Source organism: Hemicordylus capensis, chromosome 3, assembly GCF_027244095.1.
Source record: "Hemicordylus capensis ecotype Gifberg chromosome 3, rHemCap1.1.pri, whole genome shotgun sequence".
In the NCBI taxonomy this organism is placed as follows: Eukaryota; Metazoa; Chordata; class Lepidosauria; order Squamata; family Cordylidae; genus Hemicordylus; species Hemicordylus capensis.
This window is the reverse complement of record NC_069659.1, coordinates 165,153,544-165,173,237: the sequence shown is the minus strand read 5'-3', so window position 1 is coordinate 165,173,237 and position 19,694 is coordinate 165,153,544. Positions and strand designations below refer to the sequence as shown.

Genomic DNA, 19,694 nt, shown 5'->3' with positions numbered 1-19,694 from the left:
GTGCTACTGAGTGAAGTTGGTGACCTTTTTGTGTCTAAAGAGGACTTTACATGGACTTAAATTCTTTTGCCTTTGTATTTGCACAATGTTCTTTTCTCCTGAAAATGGATGGTGATCAGTTCATTCAATGACAGCAGGGTTTTGAAAGCCCTTTTGCAGGCTATTTCAGGTGGGAGTTACCTTGTAAAATACAGATCCTTGTTCAGCAAAATATATGTTGTATGTGCTAAAAAGTCCTACAAAGCGAATTCTGCTTCTGTCCTTTGAGATGTTTGTTGTATGATTAATGATGTTCAAGCTTCCTAAGGGTGTGCAATTGGTTTGACAAAATAAAAAGTATTTTGACTTACCAGGTATAATTAAGGTCATAGTCAAAAATCCCTTGTAGGGGGTTGAGTGTCTAAATGCTAGTGGGTTCAGTTACTTTGCAAGTGAAAAGAAGCTTGTTTTTCCATTCTCTGGAAAGCAAGCAGGCATTACTTGTTTTGGACTTGAAAGATGATGAGGGTACTAACCTTGGTGATCAGGTATTTTGCCTTATATTAGTTGATACAATATTGTGTGCTGTGATTTTTACATCTTGTCCCTGTGCAGACCTAATGTTTCCCAAACACGCTTAAGACATTGGGAGTACACTGTGAGATAACTCTCCCTCCTGCCTTCACTTGTACAAACCTTCCCCCGCCCCTCATCTTTTTAGTATTGACCATGGTATCTTCCATATGCATCAACACTGATGCTGACCATAGTTGATTTGAAAGCAGGGTTCTTTGTGGTCTCTGCAGGTGCATACATGGGATCTGCACCCAAGCAGAGCAACATCTTGGAAACTTCTAGAGCTAAAAATCTGTCATTTTTACCATGCCCGTACATCCCTTCTCTCGAAATGGAAGTCCCTGCACTAAGTACATGCCTCAAAGAGTGGATAATTACTTTCCTGCTTGGTTCCCTCCCTTAGTTGTCTTCTGAGCTATTTTGGGAGCCCTTCTTTGGGTCATTTGTTAGTTTAGAGTTTTCCTAGTTCTTGGAGGAGCCAGAGTTAGAAGCTGAGTTATAAACGTTGTAGGCAAGTTGTCTTTCAAGAGAACATGTCCACTATTACTAATCTTTTACTCAAGGAACACTGATAAGCTTTCAAAGAACTTCAGGATTCCTTGGCACACCAGTTTGAATTATGACTTTATTGCATTCATACAAATTAATTCTGATATAATGCCAAATCATGGTTTGGTGATTGGAAACATACCTGCAAGTTCACATGCACATGCCCGTTCATGGATTCCCTCCACCACGCCCTGGTTTTTCCTACTCATGCTTTTCTATGACATCTAACTTGGCAAGCTGTGATTAATTTTCCAGTTTAGAACTGAAAACAAGGAAATGAAGGAGATAACTAGTGTGTGGATGGGAAAAGGGAGAAATGGCATTGTCAGCCTTGGGGGCATTCCCGTCACCAATCCATGGCCCTGGTATCTTAATTGTACCTTTTAGCCTATTGGCTTACTCTGGTTCTGAATTTACAGGTCATTTCTGACTTGGATTCTGGGATACTTACTGGCGTGTAGCAATAATGCTGCTTCAACTTCTAATTGGTTCTTTGGATATGATTGTGTAAAGCTTGTATTTCTTGCCATCAGTTTTTCGATGCTGTATTATCTGTTTTCCTGACTTCAGTATACAATTATTTACAGGTTTGGCTTATTAACTTCCTCTCATGAAACAGGCAATTTTAATATAACTGTTCTGTGTCAGAAATGGTAATTAAAATTTATGCTTATCTGTGGTTGCAGTACATGTGTGCTGTTATAATTTTATAACAGTTATGAAGATTTTATTAATTCAAATTTCCTATTTTGCCAACCTATAAAAATAGATTGAAATGAAAAATAATCTTAATAGTAACTTCAAAATGCATCCTATAGTATAATATAGCAAGTATTGTTAAAAATTATGGGCTTTTTAGGAGAGAGAGAAAATCTTTCAATATTTTGAATGCTTTAGTGGACTTTTGATCAACAGGTTTTGTAATTGGAATCACACTGGGGGAGATTTTTTTTTTTAAAGGAAAAATATTGTATTTGTAAAGAAAACGCAAACAGCATTATACAGTCCTGGTTTTTCTGATTGTAAGTTGCTTATATGGTAAACTGGAATAAATGGTTTGGAATTATTTTATCCCAAAAACATTGAGTGTGAATTGTATCTTGACTGAATATACTATCCAGCCCATGAAAATCAAAATAGCTATATGAGGTTGTCTTTTCAGCAGTTCATATACCTTTGTTTCAGAAATAATCATTGAAAATGCAAGCATGTTTTGTACTGACAACTGTAGGCTTTCGTTTTCAGTACAGTATTCTAGGACCTTGGCACGAGTATATGCACATTATTAGCCAACTGATGATGATTTGCTGAACTTCTTTTCTTTACTGAGCCTCTCATAAAGTACAATAGGATCCTAGTCATGTGAACTCGCAATACGCAGTGTCTATACGTAGGTTGCAGTTGGGGCAGGGGGGATTGTGGCCCTGCTCCCAGGCCTACTTGTTTCCGTATGTTGAGTGTACCATCTTAATGGGGCCTGTGTGCATAGAATCCAATGACTGTAGACTTGAAAATATTATGACTGAACACGTGATGTGTCTATTAGACTAACACTCCAATGGATATCTTTCAGTGAGCTGCCTCAGAAGAAGCTGGAATCTTCATTTCACAACTTTTAAACCCACTTAAGCCACCTAATGGCGCAGCGGGGAAATTATTTGACTAGCAAGCCAAACGTTGCCGGTACTACGAATCCCTGCTGGCATGTTTCCTAGACTATAGGAAACACCTATATCGGGCAGCAGCGATAAAGGAAGATGCTGAAAGGCATCATCTCACACTGCGCGGGAGGAGGCAATGGTAAACCCCTCCTGTATCTTACCAAAAGAAAACCACAGGGCTCTGTGATCGCCAGGAGTTGACACTGACTCAACGGCACACTTTACCTTTACACTCACTTCGTACCTGTCCAGATAAGGCAGACAATGGACCTGATACTGCTAAAGGCAGTATATAATGACTAAGCCACTTTGAACAAGTTAGTTATGGCTGAATAAATTGCATTCCTTTCATTGGGACTTAGTCTTGACTAAGTTAATTTAGCTGGATTGAGGCTAATGACTTTTACTTAATGCCCAAGCCTCCCTCAGGCTCCAGTCAATCCATATTTTACTCTGGTTTCACCATCAAGTGAAACTAGACAAGCAGCTACTTTCCTCCTTAGTCACAAAAGCCTTTGCTGGCATTGGCAGGTAAGGGTTTTTCACAAGAAAGGAACTCTATTAACCCAGCTGCTAGGAGGTTGTGCACTGATTGCTTAGCAAGTACAGCTTAACAGACACAAGCTCAGTGTGGGATGACTTGTATCATAAGTATGTTGTGGTATATAGTTTTTAAGGAAGCCATAGGTTGTATGAAAACTTTCATAACAACAAATAAGACTCAAATTGGCTTTTTCAATGGGCTACATTTAAAGAGTGGTACTTCTGGTGGTGGAAATAAACCCTTTCTGAAATTTCATTTTTCTGACCCATCCTTATTATGTAACTTTTTTTGTTGTTTTTGCTTTTCACTTAACAGACAAGATCAATCATGAAGTTTTAATTGGTAGGACAGCAGTCACATACAGATTTTTAAAATGGGGTGCAGTAGAGTACTGTATAATGTGTTTAATTCTTTTAAAGAATATCTGATAGACTTGTTAAGCCTTAATATTTTACTTCAGTCACATCATAATAAACTAGTAAAGGCATGAGTATACACACATGTGCATATTTAGCTTCAGTTGTATATGCTGTTCTGTATTGCACTCATGGTGGAACTACATCTTTACATACAAATGTGTGTGTCAGCACTGCAATGGCTACTGCTTCTAGGCAAAGCAACTTGCTAGATTCCAGATAGATATTTGGAAGATAAGCACTAGAGGGTGCAGAGGACAAGGAAGGAAAAGGGTTAAGCATCCACACTCAGCCACTTCTCTGCTGCTTCTCTTTCCCTCCCAGCCTTGACAGTCCAGACACCACAATTAAACCCACTGTCGTTGTGATAGAGATGCCCCCCATATGAATGAAAACCTACATATCTGGGTCCAGTATGGAGTTCTGTTCAATATGTAGTGCAAACATATTCAACAACTGCTTCTTATCAGCAAAACAGGAAACATTTTGAACGATAATGCATTGTATTTCAGGAGCCAGTTTTGTTTACTGGAACTATGAGGAAAAACTTGGATCCTTTCAGTGAATATAGTGATGAGGAGCTGTGGAATTCTTTGGAAGAGGTAATTTTAAAAGGATCCTTTTTTATTTACAGCATGCATACAGAATAATATTGTTCCTAGTGTTTGTACATATTGGTACACTCCATCCTAATCACTTATTTGTCAGTGTCACCTTCTTTCATAATCAGAAGAGTCTGTAATCATAAATAGACTAAATTAAGTATGAAGCAGAAGATTTAATGCTATGTTCTTTGAAGCAATATATTTATACTTGGGCATATTGATATGTCTCCAGGTCCAGCTAAAGGAAGCTATAGAAGAGTTGCCTGACAAACTGGATACGCAGCTGGCAGAATCTGGATCTAATTTTAGTGTTGGGCAGAGGCAACTGGTGTGCCTGGCCAGAGCTATTCTCAAGAAGAATAAAATACTGATTATTGATGAAGCAACAGCAAACGTGGACCCAAGGTATACCCAAGGTTCAAATGATCCATATGTTACTATCTTCTACTTATCCAACCCCAACTCTGATTTACAGAAGAATATTGATGAACATAAGGTGAATGAGAGATCTTAAATTTTTCTGCAATCTCATAGAGGTGTGCTGTGCTGTCTGCTTAATTATTATGGTAAAAAACCCACAATAGTACAGTGGACTAGAAATACTTCAGTCCAAATCTAGGCATGTTGTCCTCTCCTAGTTGAAAACCAAGCTCTCAAGTAATGTGATCTGGGCTACCATGTGTGTGTGAAAGCACCAGTAGTGAAGTAAAGCCAGATTCCGTCAGCTAGTTTCTTTTCATCAGAACAAATTCATTTTCGTGTATTTCTTTTTATGTATCTGAAAAAGACCATATACCATTAGCACCAAGCAGTCTTCCCAGTTTTATGTGCAATATGGAATCATAAAATCCATCATCCCATTAGGTCATGATTCATTGTAGTAACATTCTTTTGAGGTCATTTATATTCTTCGTGAAGGTGGAGAGAAAAGCTCTATACTGGGGTGGGTGTTTCAAACATATAAATTACAGAAAAATGATTCTTTAATAAATATCATTGGTTAACACTTTGCTTAGGCCAAGAAGTGTTGGTTGCTATGGCTTTTATCAAAAATATAATTTTTGTCCCAGTAGTTACATGCTGGGAGTGCCTTAAAAAAATAAACATATTATGCATTCATATAAATTTGCCAACTCAAGTGCTGTAATAAAGATTGCAGTAACAATGTTGTTTGTGTGTAGACTATAGGGCACAATAGTGCAAATAATAAAAAACACTGCAGTGGTAACTTCAATTTATTGTTTGAATTGGTTGGCTTTGTCCTGACACTTTAATCTTTTTCTTAATATCTCCAATGGAGCCATAATGGCATCTTTTAGAAATGTGATGACAAGTTAGTGTGTGGTGTCATGGTAGCATGCTAACCACAGAGAGGCACATTATGACATGCTGGATGTAAAGATGAATGGGAATTGACCTTTTTGAAGTTTTTTATTAACTAACCATGGTTAAGGCAGCTTCCCCATCTCTCCAGCCTGTCTTCTGGAAAGGTGACAGGCATATATATTCTCTCCGGAAGCTAAGCTTAGGATGGCTAGTTAAACCATGGTTTCCCTGTATGTTTGAAATTATAACTACCATTAAGATTATAGTTAAATGTGAAGTCTGCAAAGGGCTAAAATAACAGCTTGCTGAAAATGTTAACATGTAATCATGGTAAATGAAACCCACTAGGAACCATGGTTTCACATCCTGGTTTGTGGCCAGTTCAATGGTTTAGGCTTTCAAGCATAATTCTAAATCGTAATCATAGCTATCATCTGCCTAAGACTACTGATTCTGTAATAAATTGATATTTTAGATTGTGTTGATTCTACCCAAAGTCTTAGTGCTGTTTTTGTTAGATTTGTCCTTTGAGGTGAGGAGTGTGTGTTGTGGTGGGAAATACCACACACTGGAGAATACCAGCTCATAATAGTAATTAGGATAGAGAGTGGTTGTAGGTTTCTGGGCATAGGCTCACATTGCCAAAAATGAAAACATTGCCCCCCCCCCAAAAAAATAGTTTACCATTCCTAGCTCCACTGGCTGAATGTTTTTAAGAAAGGCATTACTTCTTGTAAATAATCCTATTGATAACATAGAGTTACAGTCTCAAAGCTTTGCAAAGTTCTTTAGTAGAAATTAAAAAAACAAAAATAAAATTCATTTAGCTCCAAATTACATCTATATGTCAACCCAGAAGCTCACCTCTTCCTTCTTTCTTGTCTGAGCCTTGCCTCCTTTATGCTCCTCCTCTCACCACTCCCAGAATATAGCAAGAAAACTGGTATTTTGTTTACACATGCGTACACACACATCTGTAAAATCCTCATTCCTTTCCTCAACTCCTAGAAGATGAGGAGCTAGGTGGGAGAGCATCTATCTGTCTCTCTGACATATCTGTATACCACCTGATATGTATAGGCAGTGTTCATAATTAAAAAAAAACAACATATAGCAGAATAAAACCAAATAATTTTACAAAATAAAACAAGCAGTTTAAAATTAATTAACTAATTAAAAGCCTGAGAAAACAGGTGTGTCTTTTTAAAAGCAACCAGAGATGGAGATGCTCTTATTTTGATAGTGAGTGCCCTGGGGCAACCACAGAGAAGGCTTGGTCCCAAGTAGCCACCAAACAAGCCAATGGCAACCGTAACCAGATCTTTCCAGATGTACTTAATAGGTGGGAGGGTTCATGACAAAGGGGGCATTCTCTTAAATACCCTGGACCCAAGCCATTAAGGGCTTTATTGGTAATAACCAGCACTTTGTATTTTGCTCGGAAACATATCAGTAGCTGGTGCAGTTCTTCTAAAATCGATGTTATATGGTCGCTTTAGGTTATCCCAGACAGGAGTTCTGGCTGCCGCGTTCCGCACCAGTTGCAGTTTCCAGACTACGTACAAGGCAGCCCCATGTAGAGTGCATTACAGTAGCCAAGCCTGGAGGTTACCAGCAAATGTACCACTGTTTTAAGGTCATTTACTTCCAGGATGAAAGTAAATGATACACTAATGATAAGTAAATGACTGATACAGCTGATGTATAAGTCGAAGCTGATAAAAAACACTCCTGGCCACTGCCTCAACCTGAGAAACCAGAGAGAGTTTTGGATCCAGGGGCACTCCCAAACTATATACTTTGAGACTACAAACCATTTTTCATTATGCTGTTTCTTTGCAGTGTAGCACTAAGCTTTCCCCTTTCTCCCTCCTGGACTTAGAGCTAAAGGCTATTACTTTTATAGAGTGAAAGAACCTCAGTCTGTAGGCAGCTGAGAAAGGGAGAGAGTGCTGTTGGTCACTTTTAGTCAGTTTGCTTGGATGAATGCAGTAGGGCTAGTGTCATGAATCCAGATCCAAGATCTCTCGACTGGCCAGAACCCAGGTGACTGCACATCGCTAGGAATCTCTCTCTCCCCACACCCCTAAGGGAACTGAATCAGCACCCCCACTACAACCCAAGGAAATGGTCCTGCCATCATCCTTACTTGGAGGAGACAGCGGAGGACTAAGGTTCCCAAGTGCCATTGGAGTCAGTTGCTTACAAAGTACTTACAAAGTTGGGCACAGCCATTTAAAACTACAGCGCCTTCCTCAGGGAAGGGGCGGGCCATGGGCAGCAGTGATATAAACTAGCAGTCAACTCCAAACATCTGCTGCAGCCAACATCCATGCTTCTTTGTTGTGCCCTGCTCTCCTCCACACTATCTGTGGTCCTGACCCCTTTTCCTGTAATGTGTCCATTGAAGCTGTCCAAGGTCTGTGCACCTCCTGCTTCCAGATCGCTCCCTCAGCAGAGGTCCCAGTGCAGCCATTTAAACTGCCAGGAACAGAATGGCTCCTTGAATCGACCTTTTGCCTAGCTCTTGCCCTCTTAAAGAGGGAGAGAGACAGGTTGTCTTTTTGGGGGGAGGGGGGGTGCTAGGCCAGCCAGCCAGCCAGCCAAGGCTCATCCTTCCAAATGGAGTCCTGTAATATAGGCTTCCATTCAGCACATAGGGTTTTCTTGTCTGTCTACCTTGCAGCTCCAAGGAGCAGGAAAGAGGCAGCATGGTACTCTGCCTTTAGAGTGAAGGATCTTTGTTATGAAGGCAGTGTGTGTAGCTGTGTCTCTCTTCTCCAGGATGGAATGTGGGGAGAAGAAGCACATGTACTGCATCCAGGATTATAGGGCAACTGAATAATCTGGATCGTGATCCGTTGCATTAATAAGGAATGGGTTCTGCGCTTGTGCAGAGAACTCAGATAGATTGACTAGCTCCTTGTGCCACCTCCAACTGCCCTGCATGTGGTCTGTGCTTCTGTTATTCTAGGCAGTTGGGGCGTTTCTTTTAGACCGCCAGTTTCTTTTAGACCGCCATTGCATCTAGACCTCGAATCGGTTTGCTCCTCAGAGAAATAATTAAAACAGCTAGAAACTCTCGGTAAAGACCTTGAAAAGTACACAGAAAATGCACTGGTACTTCGACTACAGACTGAGAAAACGGACATGACTACGGAAAATCCCAAAACAAAAAAATTTAATCCCCCCTGGACTCTTCAGGAGATACAAGTTTGGAAATCTTCAGTGAACAACTTTGGACTGGGAAACGACAATGACATCTAAACCGGCAACAAAAACAGCGTTTAAACGCTGTGTTGACTGCCGTGCTAAACTTTTATCCACTGATACTCATTAAGCCTCCTTGCTATGCCTGGGAGAACAACACAACCCAGCCTCGTGCAAGATTTGCTGCTCCTCCTCTAAACAGACGCTTAAGAATTGGGCACTGATATTGAGAGCAGCACTGTATGATGACGCACTTTGGACACCGAGACCTTCAACATCGAGGTATGTTTTGAACCCACCAACATCGAGACTTTAGGCATCGAGATCGGTGTCGAGTCCACTGATATCGAGGTCGGTGTCGAGTGCAACACCTTATTCAGAGTCAGTGACTCTGTTGGTGGACTCTGCAGATAAGCAGTCGAAAGCCACCAAGGAACAGAAGTTTAAATGGCCAGAGACTGTAAAAAAGTAGTGACATAGGAACAAGATTGTTCATCTCTAGTCAACTGATGAGGAAAGTTGAAAGGCAAATGTCACACCATCACTTTGGGTTCAGTACTCACCATCTACGGAACCAGTGATGGCTGTGCCAAAATCACATTCAGCATCGATATTCACGTCGATGTCGACATCGAGACTGGTATAAAAAAATGTACCGAAAGCAACACTTCCCTTGACATGGACAGCTTTGGGACGTCGCACTGTGATGTCCTTGACTCCTGTGCAGACCCCTGTTCAATCACCTGCAGTGACACCTCAGGGCACCTACCAACCTGAGGAAAATCTGGACTTCGGGGAAGGGGTAGAAGAGGAGGAGGAAGTGGCACTAGATCCTAAGACAAAGACTTTGCTTATAGCTCTATTAGAATCAAGTGAAAGCACACCCTCGGGCTCAACTTTTCAGGGTTTCACTAGTCTCGAAACTGAACACGTTACCGAAGCCGTAGCGTCTTCAATACCAAAGACTCCCTCGATGTCGCCGGTAAGGCCACAGCTGTCGATACCGAACCCTGTACGTCTGGTATCGGCTGCGATGAGTCCAGTTAGGCTTCTAATGAGTCAATGGACTGACCAGGCCGTTACCCATGTTTGCACATCCTGTCCCAGGCTACACACCATATTCAACCCAAGGCACGTCTACTAGTGTGGGGCTGGGCTAGATCACACACAGCTGCAGTTTTTGACATAGCCCATCAGTAGTTTATCCTGCCGACTATGCAGAATATAAAATCTGGAAGGTGCAGCAGGAAGCGCTACATCAGCAAATGACACGACAAGCTCCACCGTTATTACAAGAACCTGTGAAGGTGGTCGAAACCGCTACCATGTCATGTCAAACTCAACCTGTCCAACAGATGAGGCAACAAGCAGCCTTACCAACAAGATCAGGGAACATACCCCCCAAGAGGGGCTGCTACTCCTCCTGATGCCTCACCAACTGAACCATCAGAGGAGGATGACGCAGAAACCTCTTATGCATCTGACACTGAAAAGGAAAGTGTTCCAGAACCTGACCCCATGGAGCCGGACTTTCCAGTGGAGGTTGCGCTGAGGACTTCAATTTCTCCTATAGAAGAACTAAAGGCATATCATGCACAGATCCGGGAAATGGCAGAAGCATTGGGCCTGGAATTAAAACTGCCAGAATTGGATCTAAAGGATGCTGTCTACAATATGATGGCAAAGGCAAAACTATCACACCCAGTATCTCTCCCCATGCTGCTCACCGTCAATGACCTCTGAAGAATTGCAGAAAAAGTTCGCTCAGACATACGAGAAGGCAGCTGTAGTTACCAGACATCTACTCAGTACGTTCATACACTTGGCGAAAACTGAGTCGAGAGCGATGACCACAGCAGTGACCTTGTGCCACCAATGCATGGCTGTGGTCCACAAACTTGCAGCAGGAGATGAAGCAAAGAATTGAGCACTTACCTTATGATGAGAAAGGGCTATTTGCAGAGTCAACAGATAGTACTATGGAATCTTTTAAAAAGTTAAAGTTCACGGCAAAATCATTCATGACTTCATTAATCATGACATCAACAAATACATCGGGCCAATCAGCCCGTAATCGTACCTATGGAAGGCAGCAAAACCACCCTTCTTACAGACAAGACAGGAGTGAATACAGAAAGCAATATAGGTCTTTCCAGCGACACAAGCCCTATGGGCAAAAACCAAAGGGCCAAAAACAGGGCAGAGAACAAGCCAAACAGTCTTGGTCATTTCCATCCACCACACGGGCACACTGCAACACAAGCTTCAGCGTCCAAGGTTCCCAACATCAGCCTTGTGACTGCCAATGTATCCATCAAATTGGCAAGCCATGCCCAGGCATGGCACAACATAACATCAGACCAGTGGGTGCTGAAGATTATAAGGTCTGGTTATGCAATAGAGTTCAAAGCTTTATCTCCCTTTAAGGGTGTAAAATATACCAGACCAACCCCGGTGCTACAAGAAGACATTTTTAGAAGGGCGGTATAGAAATCAAATAAATAAATAAATAAATAAATAAATAAATAGATAGATAGATAGATAGTACAGCTGTTGCTCGAGAAGCAAGCAATTATGCAGGTGCAGTGGATGGACAGGATGAAGGGCTTCTACTCCCGATATTTCCAAATCCCCAAGAAGGACGGAGGGATTCTGGCAATAATAGACCTGAGAGAACTGAATCAATACGTGGACACATGAAAGTTCAGGATGATTACCCTACAGGGAATCTTGCACTTTGTAGCCAAGGAGAAGCGGGCAGTCACGCTGGACTTAAAGGACGCGTATTTCCATGTGGGGATACGCGAGAAACACCGCAAATGCCTTTGGTTTACAGCGGGCAATACAGCGTACCAATATGTGGTTTTGCCGTTTGGCCTATCTACAGCACCACGTGTATTTACAAAGATCATGGCTGCAGTGGTGGCATACTTAAGACCAGAAGGTGTTGTGATATATCCATATTTTGTCGACTGGCTCATGGTCAACACGGACAAAGAAAGGTTACTTCTGCAGATCCAGTTCGTCTTGTGTCTCCTCAAAGACTTAGGCATCATTGTGAATTGGAAAAAATCAAACTTGGTGCCACAAAGACAAATAAGTTACATAGGAGCGGAGCTGGACACACAAACGAAAAGAGCTTACTTGCTTACTTGCGTCCAAGTACCAAGGATCTGATACTTCTATTCACCAGAATACCACAACAACTAGCAGAAGCCATACAAAGGCTGCTGGGTTTGATGGCATCTTGCAGTTCAACTGTATGCAACACTCGACTGCATATGAGGGGTCTGCAGATGTTGTATCTGCGGAACTTCCACCCAAATCACAACAAGCAGTAGATGGTTCTCATTTTGCCAGAAAGTGTACTGATTACACTAAGGTCATGGACAGTGAATGCCCATCTACAGACCAGAATGCCATTCCAACCCAAGGCTCCCACACATTGGGTGACAACAGATGCGTCTCTCTGGGGTTGGAGGGCTAATTGTGGACATCATCAAGTACAAGGTCAGTGAACACAAGCCCCAAACAAAAGGCATATAAGCTACCTCAAACTTCTGGCTGTATTTATGGCACTGAAGGCTTTCAAACCACAGTTGAAAGGTTCGGTAGTGCAGGTACACTTAGACAATACCACAGCTATCGCTTACCTGAACAAGCAGGGAGGGACAGTGACCCATTCCCTTTGCCAGCTAAGTCAGCAGATATGGAAGTGGTGTGTGACTCAGGGCATCACCCCATCAGCAATACACATCAGAGGAGAAGACAATGTACAAGCAGACGAACTCGGTCGAAGATTACTGAGGAATCAGAATCACGAGTGGGAACTAAACGAGACCTATCTACGGGCGGCGTTTGTTAAGTGGGGTTGCCCAACCATAGATTTGTTTGCAACTGCTGCGAACAAAAAATGTCAGAAATACTGTTCATGTGCAGGACATGGCAAGGATTCTCTGGGCGATGCATTCCAGATCCTGTGGGCCAGGGACCACTTCTCTCTATTCCCACCACAACCGCTAATAGCGTGAGTGGTTTTGCAAATGCTCAGGGATGCCACAAGGGGAATCCTGGTGACACCATGGTGGCCCAGGCAGCCTTGGTTTGTGCCCTTTCTGAAACTGTCCAAGGAAAAATACCACAGGTTTCTGAATCACCCAGTCTTGCTAAGTCAAAGCCAAGGAATGATCCAACACCCACAACTCAAAACCCTAAAGCTAACAGCTTGGTGAATGGGTTATTAGACAAAATACTGCTTAATAATAGAAGGTACTCTGAGGTGTAACTATAACAGCGAATGGAGGAGATTCAAAATTTATGCAAAACAGGGATTCTTCCCAAGAAAGGCTACAGTCAGACAAATACTCCTCTACATGACAACGCTAAAGATGTCAGGTTTAGCGAACACATCTCTCAAAGTACACTTAGCGGCATAAGCTTCACAGCATAAGGGGTGGGAAGGAACTATGGTTTTTTCCCATCCTGAAAGCAAAAAAAATCCCTGAAAGGGTTAAACAACTTGTACCAACCGATAAGAAAGCCACTACAGCAATGGGACTTGATGCTAGTGCTAAGCGCCCTTATGGAACAGCCATATGAACCATTTGTGAAGGCCATGTTAAGATTAAAAACATTAAAAATGGCATTCTTGATAGCTATTACGACAGCATGAAGGGTTAGTGAGCTGACAGCTCATAGTGCCGATTGACCATACACCCAAATCTACCTGCAAAAAGTCCTGATGTGCCTAAACCTGCGCTTCAGGCCAAAAATAACAACTGACTTCCATATTAATTGTAAACCGCCCTGAGCCATTTTGGAAGGGCGGTATATCAATCAGTCAATCAATCGGTATATCAATCAATCAATCAATCAAATAATTAGTATAAATGAGGATATAGTGCTTCCAGCCTTCTTCCAGAATCCTGAATCACAGTTAGAAAGATGCATGCATACCTTTGATGTATGCTCGGCTCTGCTGTACTATCTGGAGGCAACAAGAGACATACAAAAGACAAAAATGCTTTTCGTGCTCTATAAGGGAAAGTCCATAGGCAAGCCAATCTCAAGACAGCGGCTATCCCAATGGATTACTCAGACTATAAAGTTGGCATATCACTCCCAAGGGGAAGAGCCTCCAAGTACTATCAAGGCCCACTCCACGAGGGCATATGCATCTTCAACTGCTAATCTTGCAGGGGTGTCAGTGCCGGAAATCTGCAGAGCAGTGACATAGTCTACACTCCAGCCATTTATAAAACATTATGCACTAGACTTACGACAGTCAAGAGAGATGGTATTTGGCCGGAGTATCCTTAAACGAGTCTTGCCTTGATGACCCACCACCAAGGGGGAAGCTGGCTAGTCACCCATTCCTTAGGAATGCAACGGATCACGATCCAGATAAACAGGTTGCTCACCTGTAACAGATGATCTGGAGGTGTTCCGTTGGATTGATAAAATCCACCCAGACCTCCCCGCAATGGTCAGGGCAGGACAAGAGACACTAAAACGAATCAGATCGTCAGAACAAAATATCACACTGGTGGTCTACAGAAACTGAGAGAGACACTCCCCAACTGCTCAGAATAACAGAAGCACAGAACACGTGCAGGGCAGTTGGCACAAGGAACTAGTCAATCGATGATGATGATGATGATGTCTTGTTTACACAGTCAGGCAGGTGTTATTGACTAGTTTGTTTTATCCAGACATTGAGTTCTTCCCAAGGACCTGGGATGTCAGAGTTTTGTTATCAATATTGTTCTTGTTATTGTTATAGATATTGTCGCAGAATATTGAGCCAGCGTGCGCCAGCGTGGTGTAGTGGTTAGAGTGCTGGACTAGGACCGGGGAGACCTGAGTTCAAAATCCCCATTCAGCCATGAAACTAGCTGGGTGACTCTGGGCCAGTCACTTCTCTCTCAGCCTAACCTACTTCACAGGGTTGTTGTGAGGAGAAACTCAAGTATGTAGTACACCGCTCTGGGCTCATTGGAGGAAGAGCGGGATATAAATGTAAAAATAAATAAATGAATGAATAAATAAATAAATAAAATGAAAGAAATGAAATAAATAAAATAAAATAAAATAAAATAAATATAGGCTGTTCCCAGTAAAGTTGCTTTTTGTAATTGTCTGATGGTGATTTCTGTGGCCCCTATGGTGTTGAGGTGCTCTTCAAGTTGTTTTGGAATTGCACCTAGGGCACCAATTACCACTGGGATTATTTTCATCTGTTTCATCTGCTTCTTTACAAAGGCGGCACTTGCTGTTTGTTGTTGACTTTTCTATTTTTGCTCTTATTGCATTTGTTCTTAGAGCTTGTTCTTGTGCAACCAGTATTAAGCCTTCTGTTTCTTTGTTGTTGACCATTTGAAGTGCATCTTCTTCACTGTCCTTTATATATTACTAGTATTTTTAAGCCCGTTATGATAACGGGCGCTAGCTTTCTATCCCGTCTTTTCTGTCTCTCTCTCTCTCTTTCTGTCTCTTTTTCCCCCCTTGTCCCCTCTCTCTTTTTGTTTTTGTTGTTGTTGTTGTCTCTGTTTTTGTTCTTCCTTATTTTGCTTATACTTTGGGGGGGGGGGTTGTGTGAATGAATAACGGCCAAAATGGCCCATGAGAAGGTGGCCGCCCCCGCCTATCGCCCTCCCGCGCACCCAGCTGCCGGAGCCCACCTTACCCGCTCCAGCCCGAAGGAGAAGAGAGGAACTCGGGAACAGAGCTACTCTCTGTGTTAAGCTGCTGCCCATACTGTCGCAATGGACGCAATAGGCGTCCTTTGCGTCCATAGCGGCAGTTTGAGCAGTGACTTAGCACAGAGAGGAGCTCTGCTCGTGAGCTCCTCTCTTTTCCCTCGGGCTGGAGCGGGTAAGGTGGTCTTCGGCAGCTGGGTGGGCGGGAGGGCGATAGGCGGGGGCGGCGACCTTCTCATGGGCCATTTTGGCCCTTAATCTTTTTTTGGGGGGAGCGGGGAAGGTGATTTTGGGCAGCTGGGAGGGAGGGTGAGCAGGCGGGGGCGACGGCTGTGAGCGGGCGGGGGCCTCGTTGGCGGCTTCGCCGCCACCTCGGCCAGCTTCCCTGTCCCCCGTCTCGGTCTTCCCCCGCCGCCATTGCCCTCGCCTTTTTCAGGGCGGCCGCTTCTGGTTGCCTCGGCCTCCTCTCGCCGTGCCGCAGCTCATGGCCGAGGCGGCGGCTCCGCCGTCGCCTCGGCCACTTTCCCCCGCCGCCACACACCGGCTAATGGCCGCCCGTGGCTGTGGGACACTGGTGTCTGCAGTCCTGTGTCCCTTGGGCTCTTCTGGGCCTGCGCTTTGCGCAGGCCCAGAACAGCCCAGGGAGGCAGGGACGCAGATCCCCAACATTCCAAAGCCACGGCCACTCACTTAGCCTTTTATTATATAGGATTCAAGGCCTCTTTTCTCCTCCTCCTACTGTTTGATGGACTTGCAGCATTCCTCTTCCTGAGCTGCGATGGAGGTATAGCCTATCTACATCACTGCGGAGGTGCAGAGCATGATTGATGGTCATTATTTTCCTGGTCTTACGATCTAGCATCTCAAGCTCTGCCTGGGTCTAGTCTATTATTCCTGCAGTGTATCTGATAATAGGTATAGCCCAGGTGTTTATGGCTTGTATGGTGTTCCCGCCATTGAGTTTGGACTTGAGGATTTTTCTAACTCTCCTGATGTATTCACTTCCAATTTTTCTTTTAACTTAAGTGTGTGCAATATTAGCCTGGAGAATGCCCAAGTATTTGTAATGTTCTTTCTCTTCCAGGTTCTTGATCTTGCTTCCATTGGGCAGTTCTATTCCTTCTGTTGTTGTTATTTCCCCTCTGTTCATTATTAATGCAGCACACTTGTCTAGTCCAACTCCATTGCTATATCGCTACTGAATATATGGACAGTGTTTAGCAGTGATTCGATTTCTGACTGGGACTTTCCATACAACTTCAGATCATCCATGTGCAGCAGATAGTTGATTTTACTTGATGTTTTAGATGTTTGGTATCCGAGGCCTGTTTTGTTTAGTATTTGTGAAAGTGGAGTCATGGCAATTACAAACAACAGAGGGGATAGTGAGTCCCCTTGGAAAATGCCTCTTCTAATGCTAACCTGTCCAAGTGTCTCGCCACTGATTGTTAACTGTGTACTCCACATGCTTATTGCTTTTTAAAAAATAAATATCTGGAAGTTTTTGCTGACACCAGTTGTTTCTAAACATTTTAGTATCCATGTGTGAGGCAATGAGTCGAAGGCCTTCTTGTAGTCAATCCATGCAACACTTAGATTTGTTTTTCTTCTCTTGAAGTTTTCTAAAATCATTTTGTCAATCAGCAGCTTGTCTTTTGTGCCTCTGGTGTTCAGGCAGTTTATTTTCTGTTCAACTGGAGCTGCTTATTAGTTAATAAGTGTTGCATTACTTCATCTGCTATTATTCCAGTTAATAATTTGAACATGGTTGGCAGGCAGGTTATCGGTCTATAATTACTTGCAACTACACCTTTTGCTGGGTCTTTCATTATGAGATGAGTTTTCCCAGTTGTTAGCCATTGTTCAATATCACCTCCTTGCAACATGTGTTTGAACTGTTTTGATAGTTGTTTATGAAGGCTTGTTATGTGTTTAAGCCAAAAGCCATGCAGTTCATTTTTGCCTGGTGCAGTCCAATTTTTAATTTTCTTTGCTCTTTTACTTATTAATTCTGCTGTTATTATTAGATCTTGCATTTGTTGGTTACATTTTTCGACCTCTTTCACCCAGCCTGCTTTTTTATTATAATCTTATAATTATATTATTTATAATTGGATTGTCCCATAATTTCCCCCAGAATTGCACTGTTTCTTCTTTATTTGGTGTTTCTATGTTTCTTGCACTTGCTCCTTCTATCCCTTGGTGGAAGATAACATCTCTGATTTTACTGGAATTGGAGATTCTGCCTGTGTTGTGTAATTCTGGCTTCATATCTCCTAATCTTCTTTGACACTGCTGTTATTTGCTGCTTTATTATTTCCAGGACTTCTCTAATTTTCCTTGAATCTAAGTGGTATTTTTGGATCAGATACTGTTTGGTGTTTTCATTCGTCAGCTTCTTGTCTTTCATATCTTTCGATTTACTAGCATCTGATCTAAGCCTGGAGATTTTATTTTCGAATCTAATCTTCCATTTAGGTGATGTACTACTTGCTTTTTTTTACAGGTCCACTGATCTTATATCCGAGCTCTTGTGTTGTTATTGTTGCTGCACTGTACATTAGTTGGTTTGTTTCTTGCAAATTATTGGTTGTTATTTCTGCAAGTGCAGCATTGACATCTTTTAATGCCTGAGCAAGTTGTTTTTTGGCAACTGTTTTTAGAGCTGGAAGCCGAACCCTGGTGGTTGTTTGTTTCATGTGCTCTGTTATTTTTTGCTTTAGTTCTTGCTGCTTTTCTGTTAAACAGCATTCAGGTTTTTGAGGTGAAGGTAAAGGGGAGGTTGCCTGATTTTGATTTTGAAAGAGTTCAGCAACAGTGGCATCCACCATTTCCAACACCACCTCCTCCACCTGCACCTGAGCAACTTCTTCAGTTGGTGGTAATTCTTCTTCCATATCTTGAGCCTGTATTGCTCTTTGCAGTTCTTCCAGCTCAACCTCTGTGAATACTTTATTTCTTATTGTGAATCTTCTCTGGTCTGCTAGCCTTTGTTCTGTTATTTCTGTATCTGGATGCTTCTCTTTCCAAATTTGGTACATTCTTTTAAAATAACCTCTTCTAGTTGGACTAGACTTGTAATAGCAGATCATTATTTCCTTGTTGGCATTTTTTGTATATTTTTTCCAGTTAAGCGGCGTTTCTTCCAGTAACCCTGCAGTCTCCAGCCCTGGTTGCTCAACTGAAGATCCAGAGTCCTGTTATTATTTATTTATTCATTCATTCATTCAGGTTTCTATCCTGTCCTTTCAAAAATGGCTCAGAGTGGTTTACACAGAGAAATAATAAATAAATAAGATGGATCCCTGTCCCCAAAGGGCTCACAATCTAATAAGAAACATAAGATAGACACCAGCAACAGCCACTGGAGATATGTTGTGCTGGGGGTGGACAGGGTCAGTTACTCTCCTCCTGCTAAATGGAGAGCATCACCACATTAAAGTGTGCCTCTTTACCAAGTTAGCAGGTCCGTGAGGTCCCTGCGCAGGCGCAGAACCCATTCCTTATTAATGGAACAGATCACCTCCAGATCATCTGTTACAGGTGAGCAACCTGTTTTTCTCAAAAGATTCTGGACATGGCCATCTAGAAGTAATGTTTCCCTGCTCCAGGTGGTTGGGCAAGTGTTTATTTTCAAGCCTGTCTGAACCCCGTTCATTAACCATGTTAACTATTTCATGTATTTCACATAGGTAACATTAGTACTATTTATGGTCAGTAAATTCATTTTGAACAGGAATAAGCTTTGATGCCACTGTCTTCTGTGAAAATCAATTATGTGTAATGAATCCAGGAATTTCATGCTGTTACTTATAAAACCATACTTGAAGTCCTAGTAAAATGAGTATTTAGCAACAAATGTTGGTGCATCAATTTTCACTCATATCTATCCATTCTCTTCCTCTGAGAGAGAGAGAGAGAGAGAGAGAACCTTTACCTTGTAGGATTTATGCCATGGCAGTGCAACCTGTCGCATCACATATTTTCATTAAAAGGAGGTATTTGACTGCACACACTCACACAGACATCCTTTTTATAAACATTGGTCATTTTACACTATAATATTTATTATCTGACTAGCCAGCTGTAAAGTCACTTCATGACAACAATCCTCTAATTAGCCCGAAAAT

The 19,694-nt window shown here is 42.3% G+C and overlaps 1 protein-coding gene across 2 annotated transcripts in view; it reads left to right on the top strand.

The window, feature by feature from the left end:
* The window catches only part of ABCC4 (ATP binding cassette subfamily C member 4), a 227,092-nt gene that overhangs the window by 162,539 nt on the left and 44,859 nt on the right, over positions 1–19,694 (top strand). For both annotated transcript variants that reach the window (XM_053311913.1, XM_053311912.1), the window contains 2 exons: positions 4,238–4,327; positions 4,563–4,735. In XM_053311913.1, the coding sequence (XP_053167888.1) occupies positions 4,238–4,327; positions 4,563–4,735 (263 nt within the window). The remainder of the gene's footprint in view (positions 1–4,237; positions 4,328–4,562; positions 4,736–19,694) is intronic.